A 20,634-nucleotide genomic window follows, 5' to 3' on the forward strand; every position below is an offset into this window, starting at 1 on the left:
AGGCATGGAAGCGGGCTCTGCAGAGCCACTGAGTTCTGTCCCTGCGCGGGTGAGTGACAGGATGGGGGATTCGATTGCAGAGGAAAAATTTCCTTACCATCAGAAGAGCTTTAAAGCGGTCTTCCCAGCCAAGCAGTGGGGGCAAAGAACTGAAATCATGTTGAGATTGAACTTGATGAGGTTATGAAAGAGATGGAAATAACAGGAGAGGAGGGAGTTCTTGGCTTAAATGTCAGCATATGATACATATTTGCAATCCCCTTGTCAGGGTATAGAGCAGGGGCAGGCAATTATTTCGGGAGGAGGGCCTCTTACTGAGTTTTGGCAAGCCATCGAGGGCCGCATGATAGGCAGCTAGGGACAAATAAATATTAATTTTCTAAAAATGTTAGGGACCCTGCAGGCTGGATAGAATGGCCTGGCAGGCTGCATTTTGCCCACCTTTGGTATAAAGGAAACTCTCTTGCAATCCCATGCTTCAGGATTTCTGCTGGTAGGAACCAGGAAATTTTTTTTTCCTTTTATGAATGGAAAGAGGTACAGGAGGTGGACTTGCCATCCTCTGAAATACTGAGACATTGGTCAGAGGTAAAACTGGGGATTTTTACTGGGATATGATGATGCTTTTGCTAGAACTTAAAAAACCGAGAGGTTCCTGACTAGAGGGTCTTGCTTTCCTGTTCAGGGTCATACTGTTTGCCAGTTCTAGGGTGAGGAAGGAACTGGCATGGACTGTGGGGTTTTTGCCTTGACCTCTGTAGCATAAGGCATGGTCCTCCTCCTGGGTCCTTTGAGCAAATACCGACCAATTTCTTCTCTGCCATTGCAGTGGCAGGGCATTGGCATGTGCCCTCCTTCCCCCATCTTTTGCATGTAGCATGTTACAGGGCCACTTCTGTTAGCTGTGTGGGAGGGCTTGAAGTGACATTTGGGGACTCTTCATGTAAATCATTGCCTGCGAATGCAGGGGCCCCAGCTTGATGGCCTAGAAGGCCCAACACGGTGGACTCAGCCTTGGCTTCAACCCAACCTTTCCAATCACACAGCCATGCTGGTACACTATCAAACCTCCCCATCCCAGGCGGAAGCTAGCATGCTCTAGTCCCTCCTTCAAGTGGCAGAGAAACCACACGGGGGACTTTGGCCTTCTCGGTTCTGCCTCCCTCTTGAGCTGCTTCAACCATGCAACACGCTGCCTCTTGCCGCAGGTGGCTCTAAGTCCCAGCCTGGCCTTCAGTAACCTGCTTTTGAGGGAGCTGCTCGGTTATGTTGAGAAACAGAGCAAAATATCAGCAGGGAGAGGAGTTAAGGACCCTGAGATTGACCCGGGGCAGAGAAGACGAGTGTGCTGGTTTGCGGAGAACTGACTTTGCGGTTGAAACGATGCATGGGAAAACAGCCCGGCATGCAACCAAGCAAGTATCTGTTTCATCTGCTTGCGGGGTGAGTCACTGAGCCAGCTGAGCATGTAAGCATGGTCTTAGGTCAGTAGGACTATTAAGATGCTTAAACTTAAGTTTTGCTAAATCACGGACTGAAGCTTGAGGCACAAAACACGTTTATGCCACTGGAAACCACGTGTGTAGTGATAGAAACAAGAAGCAGACAAACAGTGTAAGTTCTTCAAGTGTAACTTCCTCAGGTCTGAGGTACAACTGCCTGGGAAAAATCTGTAGTAAAAATACACCACTGTAGATATACCCAGTGTTAGGTGTCATGTGGCCGTTTCCATCTCGGGGGGGAGCTGTTTGCTCAAAGCCAAAAGGATATGACAAGCCCCCTCTTCACTTAGTGATGAAGTACTGTAATATATATAGTCTGCTGCAAGCAGCTGCCAGTCCGGCGTGCAAAGCCAATGTGAATTGCACTGATGGACATGTGGTATGTCCAGGCCCTTAGATTCCACTTTCTCCAGGGAAGGGATGTGTGTTTTTCTGCATTTGAAAAAGACCTAGCACATTTTGAATAGGAGAGCAGTAGTAAATAGTAAATGAGTAGTAAATAGTAGTAAATGAGAAACAGCAGTCCAAACAGATAGTTTATGAAGAGGGAAGCACAGGCTGAATGAAATGGGTTTGGGTATTTGTCACAATCCATTTGATGCTCATTTGTGAACAGAAGAAAGGCCGCCTTTCCTCAGCTCTCTTGCTCAGCAATTCTCTCAGGGCAAAACACTGCAGTTTGGCAAGGTGTCAGCAAGACTGCCACTGCTGTTTTCTTGGAGGAGATCCCTGTGCTCTGGGTAATCGCCCATCACCTTTGTCAACGTGCATCTGCAGGTGCAGGTCTCTTTATTTACTAGTGAAAGGCAGGGATTCTCACTTGGCACCATCAGAGTACCTGTTGCAGCAGCTTCATTGTTTTGTCCATGCCTTCAAGCTTTGCTGGGCATTCTCAAGTCACAAGGTTTCCAAAATATCTATTACTTTCCCTTCCCTGTTTTGAGAACGGGCTCCATGTGGGAGCTAGAATGCAGTTCTTACAGGATGGGGAGAATGCATCTACTCTCGCCTGTCTTGAAAAAAAAGTCTCTAGCAATTAATACTACTCAGTGAGCTGCTGAGTTGATGGACTGATCTTCCTTGGCAAGTTTAAGGAGATCGTGCCTCTCGATGTTCAGTTCCTACCTTCCTGGTTTATCTGTCACCAGACTATTTCGTCCAGGCTCCACACGCCTCTCCCCACCACCTGCCAAAACGACATACGTTACTTGGGGAAGCTCTGCTCCCTACATGTGATGGAGAATGACTGTTTTTTCCATCTAGGTGAAACATCAGTAAGTTTGCGACTTGGTGCTTTGTCTGTAGTTTCATGAAGTTCTGCCTTCTCAAAGTTAAATCTTGCTTTTCAGGGGTGTAGGCTGTAGCCGTGTTGGTCTAAGGACATCGGCACACAAGCTTCTTTGGGTGAATCTAATATCTTTTATTAGACCAACTGAAATAGTTGGAAAACAATTTTTAAGCAAGCTTTCGGGTTCAGAACAAGAGCACACACCAACTGCTGAAACTTCCTCAGCCTAACGAAGGGGTTTTGAACCCGAAAGCTTGCTTAAAAATTGTTTTCCAGCTATTTAAGTTGGTCTAATAAAAGGTATCAGATTCACCCAAAGAACCTTGTCTGCTAATCTTGCTTTTCCACACTTGTTTACAATAGGAGAAATCTTTATTAAAAGCCTGTGTGGTTTTTTTTATGACCGACTATCCAAAGTAATACCCCAAATACCACCCAGTCTGGATTTTATTACCCCAAATACCACCCAATCTGGACTGCATGTGGGATTTGTTTCTGGATGCCCTTGCTTGCTTTCTGGCATTTCTCTGGCAAGTGCTAATATGAAATAAACACAATCACGACCTCAAGTGGGAATTTCACGTGTTAACCTCTAGGCAGATGTTGAGGTACAGTGTAAAACAGGGCTGTCCAGTTCCTAGGTAACCAAGGGCCAAATACCCCACAGGCTATACCAGCAGGGCTGCACCAGTGTGGGACCGGGGCCTCCACGGCCACCCCCTGCACTACCCAGTGACCCTCTCCCTGCTGCATCCCAAGCTCCCCAGCCACCAGCTCGCCCACTGCATCACGCCTCTTGGGCACCCCAGGCCACGGGCTCCCCAAGCACTGTTGGCTTCACCTCGCTGCACAAGGAAAGGGAAGCTGGAGGAAGAGTTAACTTAATGACCTGGCTTCTTCTGCAGCTAAATCAATGTGGGGAGCAGTGGCTGGGTGGAAGCATGGGGCGCGCAGTGTAACCCCTTGTAAACCCCCGGTTGGACAGCCCTGATGCAAAATATACAGAAAGAAAAGGGGGTTAAGAACCAGGTTTGGAGAGACGTGTATGAGTGCTTAGAGAACAATGACACGTTCAGCATATAACCACATTTTCCGGATGCAATAACAGAAAAGCAAAATGAAATCAGGACTTGCTTTTGTGACAGAATTCTAGCTGGATGCCCAAGGAACCCTGCCCAGAAGACATTGTACTTGGACTGGATGAAGAGATGCATATAGATTACCTAGATCCAAAAAGTTTTATGAGAGCGCAAACAAACATATGGAAGGAATCGATAAAACCCCATCCAGCCGCCCATGTTTAAATGATGCCTTAGCCATAGCTCGTAAAACAAATACAGATGCAGGAGGGGAAAAACAGCAATAAGAAATAATTGCCAGATAGTAAATAAAAGTTTGATCTAAAGGTGAGGAAAGGTCCAGGTTGAGTATGGATGTGGACAGAAATCAACTGAATAAATCTGAGTCCTGTACCTTCAGGCAAATGGCTCTGTTCAGCAAAATTTTGGACTGAATCCATAGCTAAGGGCCACAGTGTGGGAGGGGGTTCTGATTTCTTAATTTTTATACCCTCTCATCACATGAAGACTTCTGCTGCTCTCACCTCCTCCTCTTCTCCTTCTCCACCTCCTCCTCCTCCTCCTCCGCCTGTGTATCAGTAAAGAACCTAGCAGTCTCAATCCCTCAAACCTTCCGCAAAGAGCTTACAAGTAGACAAGGTAGGTGCAGAGTTTGAGCGAAGCAGAGTGGTAGTATGACTTGTCCACGCTGGCTCAGTATCCTAGAAGTCGACTCCAGCTTTCCAGAGTCCCTGGCCAGCGACCTTTGCATTATAGCATGCTGCCAAACAGTGTAAGACTTGCCTAGGATGTATTAGCATATATTCCCCTGCAGTTTTAATGAGATGATGTGATTCTTCTTGACTCTACCTCTGAAATTGTTCTGTAGTGCTGCTGTGTGCGGTTAAACAATTGCTTCATTCCACCCCAGAAGTAGCTGCATTTCAAGGATGGCTGAAACAGTTACTTCACTATGGAGTTTTGCTTGTAGCTTGTGAAGATATACCCATACCAGCTTTAAACAGGGTACCAATAGCAGTATGGACACTGGCAGCAAGGGCTTCCAGGTAGGCTGCTTGAGACCCCGCGCTAGTTTGGCTGACTGCTGTGTTGTACAGCCAGCTTACTCAGCACTTAAGCTAGCTAGTTTAAAGCTAGCTCAGACACGTCTATGAGTCTAAACATTTCCTATGTCTATGTGTATGTGGAGCTGTGTCTACCCAGGCTCATGGGGGGATGGCTGAACCCCAGTCCCTCGCCCCATTGAAGAGGGAAGGACTGCTGAGGCACAGCCCAAAAGCCGTTGAACTATCATACCCCGTGCCAGCAATCTGTCAAACTAAAACAGAAGCTAAACTGTTGGGCCTTTTCCACAGCCCATGTGAACTTGAAACCACTGCTTAGCAGTTGACCTGGCATCTGACCTGCTTTGGACACTGTGAGGTGCCAGTTATGGAGGCCCCAGGAAGCAAACTGCTTAATTGTTAGTCACAGGCCACTCGGGCAGTTGCAGATTCAAATCAATAGCAAAACAACCTAAAATAGTAAGAGTCTGACCAGTCCTTAGACCCAAACATACTTTCCGGCTGATAGATGGTGTGACGATGATAAATGACACTCATTCCCATTCTAAATTTGGTCTCCTGAATAAGTAATTAATATCACAGCCAGCACAACAGTCACCCGCCGGAGCAGCTGCACTGCCACTGCTGCTCCTCTTATGGCTGTGTCCATCTACTGGACCAGTTTGGCGAAAGGGCAAGTTCCCTGTGAGACTGCTCGGGTGGGTAAAGCACATCTGATACTGGACCTAGTCATTGCACCAGGGTAAGCCTATAGGCTAGTCTAGCAGCAATGTCTGCTTTGCCCTCTGCTCTCACCCAGTGCCTTTTGTAGGTCTGCTCTTGCCAGCAGACAGGCTGGCAGTAGGACTCAGCTGCCACTGCCATTACTTCCCACCATACTAGAGAGGAAGCCCCTGCCACGGCCACTTCTCCCTGCCACAGCCCAGACATTCCCCGGACTGCTGCCAAAACCCAACAGCCGCAGCTCCATGAGCTGAATCTGGCACACGGGCCAGAGGTTGATGACCCCCGCTGTAAAGTGTCGAAGCACCGTTGAGGACTGAATTCCACTGTAGCAGGAAGGTAGCAAAGCAGACGATACTTCTTGGTCCAGGTCTCTTTGCCAGCAGCTGAGTTTCCCTTTCATCCTTCTAAGGTGCCTGTATAGTTCCTGTCACCACAATCCCTGAGCTCCTCTGAATCCATAATGCATTTACACCTTCCTGAGGGAGGGAAATGCTGTTATCTGTCTTTACAGAGGGGGCTGAGACCCAACAGGGTTGTGGGCCGGACTCTTACATGGCTGCATCAAAGTGAGCGATTTTGAAATGGGGGGGGCTTAATACACAGGGTGCTGAGGACACGCCAGAGCAGTGTCGATTAATCGCGTCTACACTGATGCGTTCTAATTAGGATGCATCAGAGCACGTCTGTAGGCAGCCTGGTGTCTCCATGCCTAGATCTCCTGCAATAGGCATGCTCACAGCATGGCCAGGGCCCCAGAGAGCACTGAGTTCAGAACAGAAGCGAGCCATTTCCATTAAATATATATAGCCATTTCCAAAAATATATAGCCATTTCCATTAAATATAGGGCTGCTGGTGGTGTTACCAACAAAGGATAGCTTTGTAAGCTCTTTGAGGAAGGTGTGAGGGATTGAGACTGCCAGTCCCACCAGAAGTTGCTAGGGAAGTAGAAGTGGGCCCTCCTTTTTAGCTGAAAAGACAGGTGGGGTGATGCTGAGTCTCACAACACACAAATCCACTTGTGGATTGGGCCACAGTGCCTTGGCCCGGGTTACACAGACGGGCTGTAGCAGAGCAGAGGGCACATCCAGCACAAGTGTCCTACTCAGTGGCGTAACAAGCAGAGTTGGCATCTGGGGGGCAGGGGGTGGGCACACGATTCTGAGAGCAGGGGGGCCGTGAGTTGCAGGGGGCACAGGTTCAGAGAGTGGGGGACCCTGTGCTGCAAAAGCAGATGTAGGGGACATGAGATATGAGGGCAGAAGGGGATACTTCAAGAGCAGGCTGGGGGTACAGCGCTGTTATCCATGCCAGGAAGTCTTACGCAGTCCTGGCTAAGCTGCTGCCCACCCCAGCTATTGCTTTTAAAGCAGCGGCACCCAGGGACTGTTTAGGAGTACCTGGCATGGGAGTGCAGCTGGGGTACAGACTCTGTGGGGGTGGGAGGTGATTCTGTCACCCCTCCTAACTTGATACCTGGAACAGGTGCTCCTTTCACCCACCTCTTGTTATGCTACTAGTCCTATTCATGGAGCCATCCATCACTGCCATGTTGTCTCTCCTTGTCTCATCTTACATGTGCAGCAGAGCAAGTGAGGCCTTGAGGACTTCACCTTCCAAACGCACACCTCTTGGAACAAGACAAGGGGAAAATACAGGGTTATGTGAAATTTTCCGCCTGTTTGTGAAGCCACTGAAATGCCAAATTATCACACACTTTGGGCCTAGGTGTGAAATTTTTGTCTAGCTGTAATAGTTATGCATCATGTTACTTGAATCTTGGCGTGCTGGAGTCCACATACCACAAAGAATTGAGTTCCAGATTTCAGGCTTTGAATGTTCTGCCAAGATCTGCCCCTGTAACCCAAACAAACTGGAGAAAAAAAAGGAGACCAGCAATAACATATATGGTCCCTCAAATGCTTTCTTTGCATAGTCATATACCACCGGAGAGTAATCTGGGGCTGTGTTACGTAGTTAAGTTCATTTGACTCCTGTAAACATATAATGTAGAGTCTGGATTTCTGAACTGTCAAGCAAAACTGGTTCATTAGACTCCTATAAACACACATAATGCACTATAGGAAAAAGCAGCTTGTTTAAAATTCTTACAAAGGCAATATTAAAATATTTCTACACAAAGGCATTGCAGTCTTCCCCTTGCTGAGCTTCTCTAAGGAGTGCACCCAGATGATAGGGTGATGAAAGACCTAAAAATACTTTTAATATATACGTTGATTGGTATCAAGGTACCTGCAGGGGGTTCCCCAATTGGTAAGAATTACTAGCAAAAAAAAATCATCAAATGTTTGATATAATGATTTGAAGGTTTAAGGCAAAGCCTTTTCCTTATCCCTACAGAATTCACAGTTAATTTGATTGTGAAGATTTTTCCTATACTTGAGTTTATTTTAAGTAAGGCAGCTATTACATTTTTTCATGTGAAATTAAGATGGCTACAGTAGATCTGAACCAAGACATTACAGGCCAAGGCTTCGTCCCACTGAAGTTAATGGAGTTTTCTTGTTGGCTTCAGTGAGAACTTTATGTATCCATTCATAGAAACTCCCCATTCTGAGGGTTTTCCATGATATGAAGGACCAGTGCTGAACCGCTGTGCATTAAATATTGTCTTGAGTGAATTAAATCAGACTACCCAGTCTTTTTAGCATGTCAGTACAGCTTCCCCAGCAGTTGGTGTTTTTAACAAAGGTAGGTCTTTCTTCTAACTTGGCTCCTGTCACCATTGTGTAAATTAATCTTGTCTCAGAGCTGTATATGAGGAATAAGCTCAGGTAAATTAACAAACATGTTAGCTGGGGCTAGCGACTCAGATCAAGGACAAGAAGTCCTTTTTTAAATATATCGGGGGTAAAAAGAAGGTACCGGGTAACGTGGGGCCTCTGCAGGACATGCTAGGAAATCTGGTTGTTGCATCAGACAGCAAAGCTAACCTATTTAACAATTTCTTTGCCTCCATTTTTCTGAGCAGGGACTGGGTTCGCCCCCGCCCCAACCGGGACCCCCATAGGTCCCAGGAGAGGTGCACCCAGGCCCAGGGTCAGTGAGGACCTAGTCAGGGAACTTCTGGAGGGACTGGATGTCTTCAAATCAGCAGGTCTGGATGATCTCCACCCCCGAGTGCTGAGGGAATTCACAGAGGACATTGAGGGACCCCTGGCATGACTTTACGATCACTCGTGGTGCTCTGGTGTGGTGCCAGAGGACTGCAAGAGGGCCAATGTGGTTCCCATCTTCAAAAAAGGGAGGAAGGAGGACCTGGGGATCTATAGGCCAGGTAGTCTTACCTCGATCCTGGGTAAGCTTTTTGAGAAAATTATTCTGACACATGTCTGCGAGGGGCCAGCAGGGGAGATCATGCTGAGGGGCAACCAACACAGGTTCATTAGTGGCAGGTCCCGTCAGACCAACCTGGTGGCCTTCTACGACCAGGTCACCAAATCCGTAGACGCAGGGGTAGCAGTGGATGTAGTCTTTCTGGACTTTCGGAAGGCCTTCGACACTGTCTCTCTCCCTGTTCTCATTAAGAAACTGGGGGCTGTGATGTTGACACCTACACACTTTGGGCCTAGGTATGAAATTTGGGTCACCAGCTGGCCGGAGGGCCGCACCCAGAGAGTGGTGGTGGATGGGTCTTATTCGCCCCGGAGGGATGTGGGCAGTGGGGTCCCCCAGGGCTCGGTCCTCAGGCCCGCACTGTTCAATATCTTCATCAGTGACTTGGACAGGTGTGTAAAAAGCACCCTGTTCAAATTCGCAGACAACACTAAGATGTGTGGAGAAGTGGGCTAGAAGGGAGGAATAGGCTGCAATCAGATTACACAGGTTACAGGGGTAGGCGGATGAGAACAGGATGGGATTCAACACTGACAAGTGCAAGGTGCTGCACCTGGGGAGGAAGAACGAGCACCATACCTACAGGCTGGGGAACTCCCTTCTTGTCAGGGCAGAGGCAGAAAAGGATCTTGGAGTCATCATTGACTCCAAGATGAACATGGGCCGGCAGTGTGCGGATGCAGTCAGGAAGGCCAACCTCACCTTGTCATGCATCCACAGATGCATCTCAAGCAGGTCCAAGCAGGTGATCCTCCCCCTCTATGCGGCGCTGGTCAGGCCGCAGCTGGAGTACTGCGTCCAGTTCTGGGCGCCGCACTTCAGGAGGGATGTGGACAGCATGGAGAGGGTCCAGAGGAGGCCACTCGCACTATCACGGGAGGCAGCAGGGCAGACCCTATGAGGACAGGCTACGAGACCTGAACCTGTTCAGCCTCCACAAGAGAAGGCCGAGGGGGGATCTTGTGGCCTGTTATAAACTAGTCAGGGGGGACCAGCAGGCATTGGGGGAGTCCCTGTTCCCCCGAGCACCACCAGGAGTGACCAGGAAAAACGGTCACAAGCTGGCAGAGGGAAGGTTTAGGCTAGATATCAGGAGGCGCGACTTCACGGTCAGGGTGGCTGGGGTCTGGAACCAACTTCCAAGAGAAGTGGTGCTGGCTCCTACCCTGGGGGTCGTTAAGAGGAGGTTGGATGAACATCTTGCTGGGGTCATCTGACCCCAGTACTCTTTCCTGCCATGGCAGGGGGTCGGACTAGATGATCTGCTCAGGTCCCTTCCGACCCGACCAACTGTGAAACTATGAAACATTGCTTCTTATACAGGGCTGAGCTGAACTTAAACTAGCTAACTGCATAGCAACTTGCATCCAGCATCCTTACAGTGAGGTTGCTCTACCTACTTTCTCAGTCAGTTCCAGTTAGACACTTTGTTTTTTAGGTAACAGAAGCAGGTTGGGAAAACCCATCTAGGGAAAAGCTGGTTTAAATACACTGCAAACCAGCAGCAGCGGTCACAAACAAAGTGTGCTGAGTTTGCATGTGAATGCATCTCTCGGTTTGCATTTGACATGAGGAGCCTTCTCCAAAGTAGCTATCTTGCTGTAATTGTTACTGAACCATGGTAAACCCGGAGGCTTTTGGTAGGCTTACATGCTCACATATACACAGGCCAAATATTTTCAACCACTGACGCTGTACTATAGTCCCCCAGATGATAGATGGTTGTGCTTTGTTGTTACTATGAAATTTAAAATGAAAACTGTTTCAGATTCAACCACTTGAAACTCAGAACATTTCTCAGGGATTATTGGGGTGAGTAGCACATAGATAAGTCAGCTGAGAAATCCCATTTGTCCCAGTTCCTCAGTCATTTGATACAGCACAAAATGTCCAGAAGCACCCAGGAATCCTAGAAATGTAGGCCCAAATCGTTCAGGGAGCTCAGTGATTGTTAGGGATCTAGCTGCATCTGAGAATCAGGGATATAAGTTTTATTTCTGAGAGTGACCTACTTTTGAGGCTACATCTCATTGACTTCAAGTGAGAACTGGGCTCCAAAGTGCCTGCTTTCAGACTTTGCTTCTGGAGCTTGTTATTCCAATTTGTTCCTGGTGTGTTTTAGTGTCCTGATGAACATCTGTTATGCCTTAGACTTGAAAAATGTTATTTTTCACTTAATACCTTTCTGATTTTCAAAGGCAGGGGCTGGATTAATGCTTCATAATGTAGAAAAGACAATGGTGTTTTTCTTAGAAAATGGTGACCAGGGCCAGTGAGCAAATCTGCTACAGCTTTATTTTCTCAGGGCCCTGTGAAGGTTCAAGCTAAGGGGTTTGACTGTCTTTCTGCTTATATAAGTCACTTCCATTTATGCTTTTTTCACTTAGAAACGGCAGAGAAGGATTATGTAGAAGACTGGCTTCAAGCATCCAGCACACCTCCTGTGGACATCGTTGGGAGATCTGCTGTGTGCTGGGAGCAGTTGACAGTCTTCAACTTTTAGTTGAACCATGGATCATGCTTAAAAATAGGATTTTGGCCCTGCCTAGAATGAACTTGCCCTGAAAGCAAATAGAGTTTCCTGATTAGATGTCACTGATGTTATTCCCTTTCTAGCAGCAAAATGTTGTGGTTTGTTGCCCACTTTTGAAACATTGCCGGTCCTGGGAGAATTGGGTTCATTGGGCCTTTTTCTCTCCCACCCACATATAGAAGTGGGTATTCCCATTCTGTTAAATCCCTTCTTGCTAAGCAGGGTGTTTACTAGCTTGTATCTGTCCCAGCTTTGACACTATAACAAAAGGTTAGAAATGATGAATGCGTTCCTTTATTTATGCTCCACAGTGCCTCCCTTTTTTTCTGCATAAACCCTTCGCTTGCCTCTTGCCCAGGCTTTAGAAATGATGATCAAATGTGAACTTTCATGGGTTTATTTATAGCATTGCCTTTATGGAAAGAGAGAAAAGAAATGATTAAAAAGCAATTTTACAAAATATTTTGTTTTAAGAGAGAATTCATTGTGTTTAAATCACTGTATTCATTGTGCGGTCTAGACTGGCAAACGAAGGCCTTGGAGCGTCATTCAAATTAAGATTGCAAAGTTCTTCGTGCCTGGAATTATGGATTTGGACGTAAACCCTCAAATGAGCTATTTCTGAACAGTAGTATAATTTTGCTATATTTAAGGCTTTGTTGGAGAGGGGGCACTGAACCAGGTTGGACATTCAGTCTGATTCAGTAGAGCAAGTCCAATGTTCCTTTTGTTTCTGTTTTCATTATAAATTCATATTTTCAGGGTTTTGTTCTTTCTGCTTTTCACAATTGCTGAAAACAGTCTCCTCTGTGAGTGAAGCATTTAATCAAACCGGGAAGGGCCAAGCTGCCTTGAAACATATTACTGAAGTGCAACAAAAAAAAACCAACCCAAAAAACAAAGAATCAAGTACCACGATCACTCTGGATATTTTGAGCACCGTGAAAGGGGCAAATTGTTTGAAAACTGCTGCCTGCGGGGTTTATTTTTAACCTGTTTTTGTCACATTGTCGTGATGTCTGGTACAAGTGGTTCACGCTCAGGAGGATTAGAGACTTAAATATCAGTTGACGTGATGTTGATGTGTGTTAAAGTAAAACAGATTTGCCTGATAGGCTGGAAAGGCAATTCTGGTGCCATCCCTCATCTGTGTAATAGGGATTGGCGAAGCAAGTCCGAACAATAAGCAGCAGCCATAACCAGGTTTCTGATTTAGGTGGAGTTGTGTAAGGACACCACGCTGCAGCCTATTCTCTGACCGCTGTCCTAATGCGGTCTCCTCCTGCCCACCGTACCTTGGCGTTCCAGTTGTGAAGTCCTTTGTGCAAAGGAGGCAGTAAAGAAACTATCAGGATCCTCCAGTCTGGAACTAACATATTTTAAAAAATGAGAAAGCCCTGGAAGGAAGAGGCCAAATTAACTTGGAGGAGAAAGAGAAGCATCAAGCTTTAGGGAAGGGCTGAAGCTGCAGAGTGCATATCCAGAGCTCATGCCTCTGTTGTATCATTTAGCACTTCCCAGAGATCTAGCTCTCATTGTAAGCAGTGCAGAGGCTCCCACCGACTCAAGTGGGAGTTGAATGGGGCCCCAAAGTTTGCTTCCAAGCTTCACAAACACAGGTGGGAAGAGAAATGTCTGATGTGAGGTGCTTACAGCCTAAAGACCCATCCTGCATCGGGATGTACTGGCATGACCCTGGTGTGGGTGGAGAGGCAGTCGGGGCATCACGATGGTGCACTCCTCCTGCAGGATCCGTGCGCAGGTCATTCACAGGCCCAAGGGTGGGAGAGCAGCAGTGCAGCCCAGTGCCAAGCTGAAAACCCCCTGCTAATCTGCTCTGGTGTGTGTAGACAAGTGTGCTTTCTCATGAACAAACCAGACAAGCTCCATTACTGGTTGAACAGCAACTTGAAAATAAAGCCTGCCTTCACCTACATTTATCTCTAAAGCCTAGATCATTTCCAGAGGAGGCACCGGTGCTTTCTGAAACACCAAATGGTTGAAGGAGCCAGAGGGAGTCAGAGAATGGGAGTCCCCGTGTGAGTGCAAAGCATACTTGTGACACAGGCAGGCAAAACAGGAGCCAGTAGTGAATGCACCAGAGCACCAGCTCCTTTGCCCCTATGCTTTGCCTTTCCCTTTGGCTCACAGGTAAGGGTATGGCTGGAATAGCAGCAGCAAGGTACACTGCTACACTGGCTTCCTTGCAGCGACATCAGCAGATAAGCTGGCCCCTCATTTCACTCCTGTTGCACCTGAAAAGGAGGGTGAGCATTCAAGCATTAGGTCCCTTCAAATATGCCCATTATCATTGCTTGAGATTCATTACTTTTCCCTTTTGAAACAGAGTTTGGCTTTTTCCAGGCTCAAGTTTCACCTGCTCATGAATCATAGGCACAGACAGGTTAGGTAGAACTGGGAAATGGGAGTGGTTATAAAACTTGTGATTATTTAAGCTTTTTCATGGCCATGTGGACCTGTAGTGTGGGAGGATAGTTTTAAGAAAAAATGCGTTATAAACAATTAAGGATATGTGGCTTCTTAATACCATATTTTCTCACAACACCCCTCCCCCCCCCAAAGAAGAGGTGTTCCTAGTTTTTGGGAAGGCCGAATTAAGTCTTTTTTTTCCCCCAGAATTATGGCCACGTGCAGCAGAGACCAATCCTAATATTCAGCTCACTTGCCTCTTTTTCCTGCTCAGGCAAAAGCTAGTTTGAACTCTTTCGCAGTTGAACAGTCTCTAAAAGCTAGAACTGTAATGGAGTTACTGTAAGACCGGAGTCCAATGGGATTTTGAAAAGGGCTAGAGTAGTCTGCAAGGCTGTGAATGAAGGGAAGAGAGACCAGGAGGAGCTCAACTATAAACTCTTCAGCAAAGTTACTGAAGAAAAGATACCTGAACATCAAGACTATTAGAAAGACTATTGTTATTAACATGGGGCACATTTACTTGAGTCATTTACTGTGCCTTGGTCTCTCGGTGTGTACATGTGTGCCCCTTTGCAGCACATGGAGCTGGGGGGGACAGCCCTGGGCTGGCAGGCTGGCTCCCTAGGCCCCTGCTACTCTGGGCTGCGCTGATTGGGCTCCATGTGCTGCACGCAAAGCAACACCAGAGCCATTGCACATTAGGAGGACCAAGTAGGTTGTAAAGAGTCACAACGTCAGCTGACTCCCTCAGCACTGCCTGAATAAAAATGCCACTGCTGCTATTCTGGGCAGAAAATCAGCTTCCCCGCTTAAGACAGGCATCCCAATTTTGGAGATCACTTGACTAATCCAGAGTCGGGGTCGGGGGGACAGGTGCTTTTTGCAAATAAATGTGGTGTTGCTTTATTATTTTGTTCTTTCTTATTTTTAGGATTTAGTTAGCTTTTCTCTGGTCATTCACTTTATGTCTGTAAGTTCCCCATAGCCCTTGTAGTTACTGTATGAGCAGATATGTACGCTCTAGTCCATGTAATCCAAAAGGTGAATTAATATCCCTTTTCTCATTGTCCTTTTCTCATCAGACCTAGAATCAATTCCTGTACCAAAAGGGACCTCAACTTTCTCCTTCCAGGCTCCTAATCTGGTGGGAGGGTAGAGGACTGCAAGGCGTCTCCCTCACATTTCCATGGGAAGAGAAAGCATCTCATCATGCATGTCGTCTCCAGGGTGTCCTTTCTGGAGTCAGCTAATGCCATGGTGCTTCACCCGACCTCCCCGTGGATGTGTGCACCCGGAGTGCTCCTCAGTGCTTCTGAGCAGAAACGCTCAGGCGGTGCAATCCTGGCTCCATTAAAGTCAATGGGAGCTTTCCATTGACGTCAGTGGAGACAAGTTTTCTCTCTTTGTTGTTTTGCAACCTTAAAAATGCTAACTCGTATGTATGCCCACACTCTGCCTGCAGCGTGCGGTAGAAGTATATTTGGATCTGCAACATATAAGAAGATCTAAACGGATTTTTAGACGTTTATACCAAAAGAAATAAACACATGGAACATAACCAACCTAAACTACTGGCTCAGCAAGACAGCCGTGGCCAACATGACATCACCTACTTTTCTGGTCCACCAATCTCATCCTAAGCAGTGTGCGGCCAGCCAAGTGCACAGCCCTGCACATGGGAAAAACAAAATGACCTGTTGATCTTATTGGCAATCCACTTACATCCTGGCACTTAGGATGTGATTATATTCCTTCCAAGCAGGGCTTAAAAGTGGACATGGGGAGGTCTGGGAACCGTATGGTCTTAAGCAAGTGATTCTACATTTGGGGAACTGCACTGGCGTTGTTGTCCCACCTTGTAAAGAGCTCTGATATCTCAGTTGAAGGTGGCTCCACACGCGCTAAGTGCTGTTTTTATTGCTACAGATATAATAGACCATAAAAGTATCCAGTGCTTTTCAAAACGTAGCCATGACATGATAGCTGGCTTTCAAGAGTAGCCCCTCGCCCAGGCAGACTGTTGGACATGGCCCTCACGGTGCTGGTGAGGCACTGGCACTAAGGCAGATTCAGGTTCCAGTTTGAGAAATCATAAAAGCTTGTCACATTCGGACTAGACTTTTCAGACCTTTATCTTTTATAAAATACGTTAGCAGTCATCTCTCTGTGGGTGGCAGCTCTCCTGTTTGCTGTGAAATAGTACAGGCCCTGCCAGCTTTTGTTTCCCTAAGTCATGTAGACCCAGGCCTGACCAAAAACATGCCTTCATCCCATGTCGGAACCAGATTGCAGCCCCCTTACTAACACTGCTGCACAGCTTTTCATGTGCCGATCCACCAATTCTAAAAAATCAGACCCAGGGATGGATCCGCCTATGGGGACCCTGATCCCTACAGTGTGTCCCCACAGCCTACAGCATGAATCTGCCCAGCAGATCCTTTGACAGGACCCTGGAGTCCCCAGTCTGGATTCGCTTTGACCTCCAGCAGATCTGGATGGAGCCCAGTGTCCCGCACTTTCACATTAGAAAGTGAAGGGAGCTGTGGGCCGTGTTACAGAACCGGGGCCGTTCCAGTAGCTTTGGGGGTGCATATTGGCCTGGCCTCACTACTTACAGAAGTGATTAAAACATCCTGTCTACAACACAGATGTATTGGAGGATAATCAGGATATCAGCCCCCTGGGTTAGGCATGGGGAGTAACATTTCCTTTGGTTAGCCTAAATCTGAAAAGAGAGTCTGCTGCGCCCCAGCCTCCTTGGAAGACAGAGGAACTGATTTTTGGTTTGCAGAAAGGTTTGCAGTATTTTGTTCTTGTGACTACTGTAAAATGGGACTGAATGTGTTTTATGCCATCTGGCCTGTTAACCCACAACTAAATCCATCAGTAACAACTTGATTGGGCTTGAAACATCTTGTTCTTGTCAAAAACTATTTTAACTAAAAACAGGCCTTTCCACTTGTGTTTATCTTTTACCAGGAGGCTATGGAGAGAATGGGAAAAATTGGGAAAGTTGTGCAGCCAAACCACAAGCATAAAAGGTAATCTTGGTTGTAATTTTGACTTGTATGTGTCTCTCTGTGAGAGTTGAGAAATTGTTTAAAAGGAAGTAAGTGCCTGTTTGCTTCTAGCCCTGTTTGTGCACAGTTATGTTGATGCCCCAGATTTGCTAAGGTATTCAGGTGCCTAACTTCTTTTGAAATACCACAATTGATATATGAACTAAATTGTGATTTCAGGGGCTGTTAGTTATCTTTAAGAATTGGGGCTGGTGTCCCTATTTACATCGTGAGTGATCAGGGAAGTGTGACAAGCAGAGCACCAAAATATAATACATATGTGATTGAAGAGCCTGAATCCCCATTTTCAGACATGATTTGACCTCCTAGGTCACTAAAAGGCTTTTGAAAGTGTCAGCACCGTACCTAGACTCCTGGCAGCCCTGGGTGAACTTTTAGTATTCGCCAGAGATAATGATAATAATAATTGGACGACAGAAAAAGAATTGCCGGGTCCTTTTTCTGTCCAGTCCCCGGGTGGCTGCCCCATTTGCCCAGGCCTGTGTGCAGCCCTGCAAAATGTCAATCCTGGGTAACGTGTTTAGGTGAACGTCCCATAAACGACAACTGTGCTTAAATAAAAATTACAAAGGTGTAGGTTGTACCCGTATCAGCCTAAGGGCATAGGCAGACAAGGATCTTTGAGTGAATCTGATATCTTTTATTAGACCAACTTAAATAGTTGGAAATAATAGAAAATGCTGAAACTTCCTCAGGATGACAAAGGGTTTTTGAACCCGAAAGCTTGCTTAAAAATTGTTTTCCAACTATTTAAGTTGGTCTGATAAAAGAGATCAGCTTCACCCAAAGAACCACGTCTGCTTAAATAAAAATTAAGCATGTTCACCTGGGTGAGGTGCTGAATTAGGTACAGCTTTGTATGAGAGGGCTGTCCTGAAACCCTTCCACTGGCGATGTGTGCTTCGAAGCGCCCCCCACCAGGACGTGCGAGTGCAGGGAGCTAGTCCACAGCGTACAACGGCTAACCCGCATTGCTGTGCTCCAGTTCAGTGAGAGCCATAGTAGTAATAGCCTCAGCTCAGAGCAGGAGAGTTAGCAGGGAAGTGTGCGAGCACCACCTGCGGGTGCAGTTGGGGATCGACAAGCAAGGTGACAATTCACACTTCAGAACAGCCCCTCGGCGTGTCTGAGTCACAGCTTCATTTTCTGACAGCTTATGTGAAAGACGCTTCTCTCCATTGTGAAGGGGAAACTAATGAGCTTTGTGATCAAGTTTAGCAAGGACCAAAGTGTGAACAGCCCTCAAACAGAGAAAACTAAACAGTTTCTTGCTGGTAAGGGAATGCAAACTGTTGCAGCCCACTCCAAGCTGTGCAGGCTATATAATAGCCCAGACAAAAACTCCTGCCTTTCTCTTTCTTTGCAAAAGAGGAGTAATAGTATCTCTGAGCATGGCCAAGCTCAGAAAGCAGGGAAGGTTTGGCTAAATACACGGGAGGCATTAGTCATTTTTTAAAGGATTAAACCTTTTGGAACAATTTCTGCTCATGGGTAGAAGTGGGTAAAAGGCCTTTGAAGTCAATGGTTATGCAGCTGTTTACTGCAGCGGAGACTTCTGCTGTAGCATAATAGGAAAGTGTCTGAAAATTTAAGCTGTGTGTGGAGTAAACTGAAGGTATAATTATAACTTGAAATCACTTGTTTGGGTGGATGCTCTGCTCTGGCAGAACACAGGACTCCAATCCCTGCAAAACTGTAATTAGAACAGAGGCAACGTCGCCGTGTATTGACGCCGCTCTGAGTGGAGTAAAAATGAATATTGTGGGGTTTAAAGCACTGTAGAGCTTCGAATGTGTTGAAGTCAACTTTTTTATCCTCCTCCGCCCCCACAGATTTTATGACAAGAAGTATGAAGTGTTTCTGAAACTCGTGGAACATCAACAAGAGTATAAAGCTATCATGCAGGGCATTTAATTCACAGTCAGATAATCTGGGAACTGTGGGCTTCCCAGATTTTCCAGAGACTTGCAACTGGGAGCTCATGGTAATTTCATCTGATTGCGTTATGCGGTTTCAAAGAAAATTGTACTTTTGTTCTTTTTAATTAAAAAAAAAATAATCAAGTGCATTCACTTTGTGGAGCTACATTGGGTATTTTCCTTCAAGCCATTCACATCTCTGAGCTGCAGATGACCATTTCCCCATCAGTTAAAAAACAGAAGTTAGTACACCGTGCCAACAGTCAGTAGTGGCCACAAACCGGGAAAGCACAAGAAATCAGTGAAGTCCTGTTGCATTTTTAATATCTACCCTACATACTGTTTCAAAAGTTGTCAGGTCAGTTGATCCTTTTAATTCTGGTGCCTGCTATGGTTAAGATTGAAGTAGGATTTCTGTTGTAAACTCATACTGCCTGGATAATTTGATGCTAGCACTTCTTTCTGGGCCTATCTTTAGCAGCCTGCCTGTGCTACTAAAGACTCTCCCTCTCTCTGTCTTTCCAAATTTCCAAAGCACTTTCACAGAATATGACAGATTATGTTTCTCCATCCCCATCCTTGCAATCAAACATTTTGCCATCAGATAGCTCAGACCACTTTATCTTTTAAAAAGTCTTTAATGAGCAGGTGGGGAAATCTCAGCCGCTGAGATTTAAAGGTTAGGCCATGCAGATGCAGTTGTAAGGTATGCATATACTGCAGATATCTTTCCCTGCCTTACAGTTGCTAATAAAACTCCCTGCTTATTGTTTCTCATGTAGCCATCAGTGAGGTATGCAGGTGTATTTTGGTGCATTCGCACACTGCAGACAAGATGACAGCAGGTGTGGAGCCCAGCCTGCAGTTCCAACGTGACGTAATCATGTGTGTTACCATAGTCCGCCGAAGCTCTTGGCATTGGCCATTGGGCTGGACACTGAAGAAGAAGAGGACAACGAGATGGCCCTAGGTCCCACAAGCTCGCAATTCAAGTGGGGCTTCAGCACCAGAGCCATTCTCAGGAATGAAGTGAAAGCAGGAGAATTAGTGGGGGGCAAACAGGTTGGCTTCCCCCCATGCTTGCATGAACAGGAGACCTCCCACACTGGGTACGCTTTGCTGAAGAAAAGTGCACCTGCCCTTGGATGACATATGCAGGCCTGATCCTGCAAAGATATGAGCACTGCAGTGACTTCAATGAGATTCTCACAGGAAGCCCAGGGCAGCTCACAGGAATTCATGTTACTTAAGCATCAGTCATTTATTTTCTACTATTTTAACACCAGTCTCCACCAGTTTAGGGCTTTGGAGCTATATTAAAGTCAAATGGGGTAGCTGACAAAAGGGAACAAATGGGGCAAATAGCCAGAAGTAGCTTCACAGCCTTAAAGCAGAGGTTCCCAACTCCTGGGCTGAGGCCAACCTGGCCACGAAGGGTTGGCTGCTGGTCTGCAGGAGGGTTGGCTGCCAGACCAGAAATGCAGAAGTGACTTGCATATATTCAGTATAAAATGGTTGGCTGCCAGTCCACACTATGCCGGTCACTTCTTGTCTGCAGGATGCTGGTCTGCAGTTTCCCAGTCCGCAGTCTAAAAAGGTTGGGAACCATTGCCTTAAAGCACCAAATGGACTGTGCAAGCCAACTGTAATTCCT

At 46.5% G+C, this 20,634-nt stretch overlaps 1 protein-coding gene across 7 annotated transcripts in view; it reads left to right on the top strand.

Moving 5' to 3' along the window:
- FGGY (FGGY carbohydrate kinase domain containing) overlaps positions 1-19,123 on the top strand; it is a 419,676-nt gene extending 400,553 nt beyond the window's left edge. For 6 of the 7 annotated variants that reach the window (XM_090047285.1, XM_090047289.1, XM_090047287.1 and 3 more), the window contains 2 exons: positions 16,961-17,022; positions 18,894-19,123. In XM_090047285.1, coding sequence (XP_089903411.1) covers positions 16,961-17,022; positions 18,894-18,975 — 144 coding nt within the window. In that variant the 3' untranslated portion in view covers positions 18,976-19,123. Of the gene's footprint in view, positions 1-11,402; positions 11,999-16,960; positions 17,023-18,893 lie in introns of those variants that run through there. The other variant, XM_090047291.1, reaches the window with a different exon arrangement.
- Positions 19,124-20,634: the final 1,511 nt, after the last annotated feature.

Source organism: Crocodylus siamensis, chromosome 5 (genome assembly GCF_052110815.1).
Source record: "Crocodylus siamensis isolate JL-2025a chromosome 5, ASM5211081v1, whole genome shotgun sequence".
In the NCBI taxonomy this organism is placed as follows: Eukaryota; Metazoa; Chordata; order Crocodylia; family Crocodylidae; genus Crocodylus; species Crocodylus siamensis.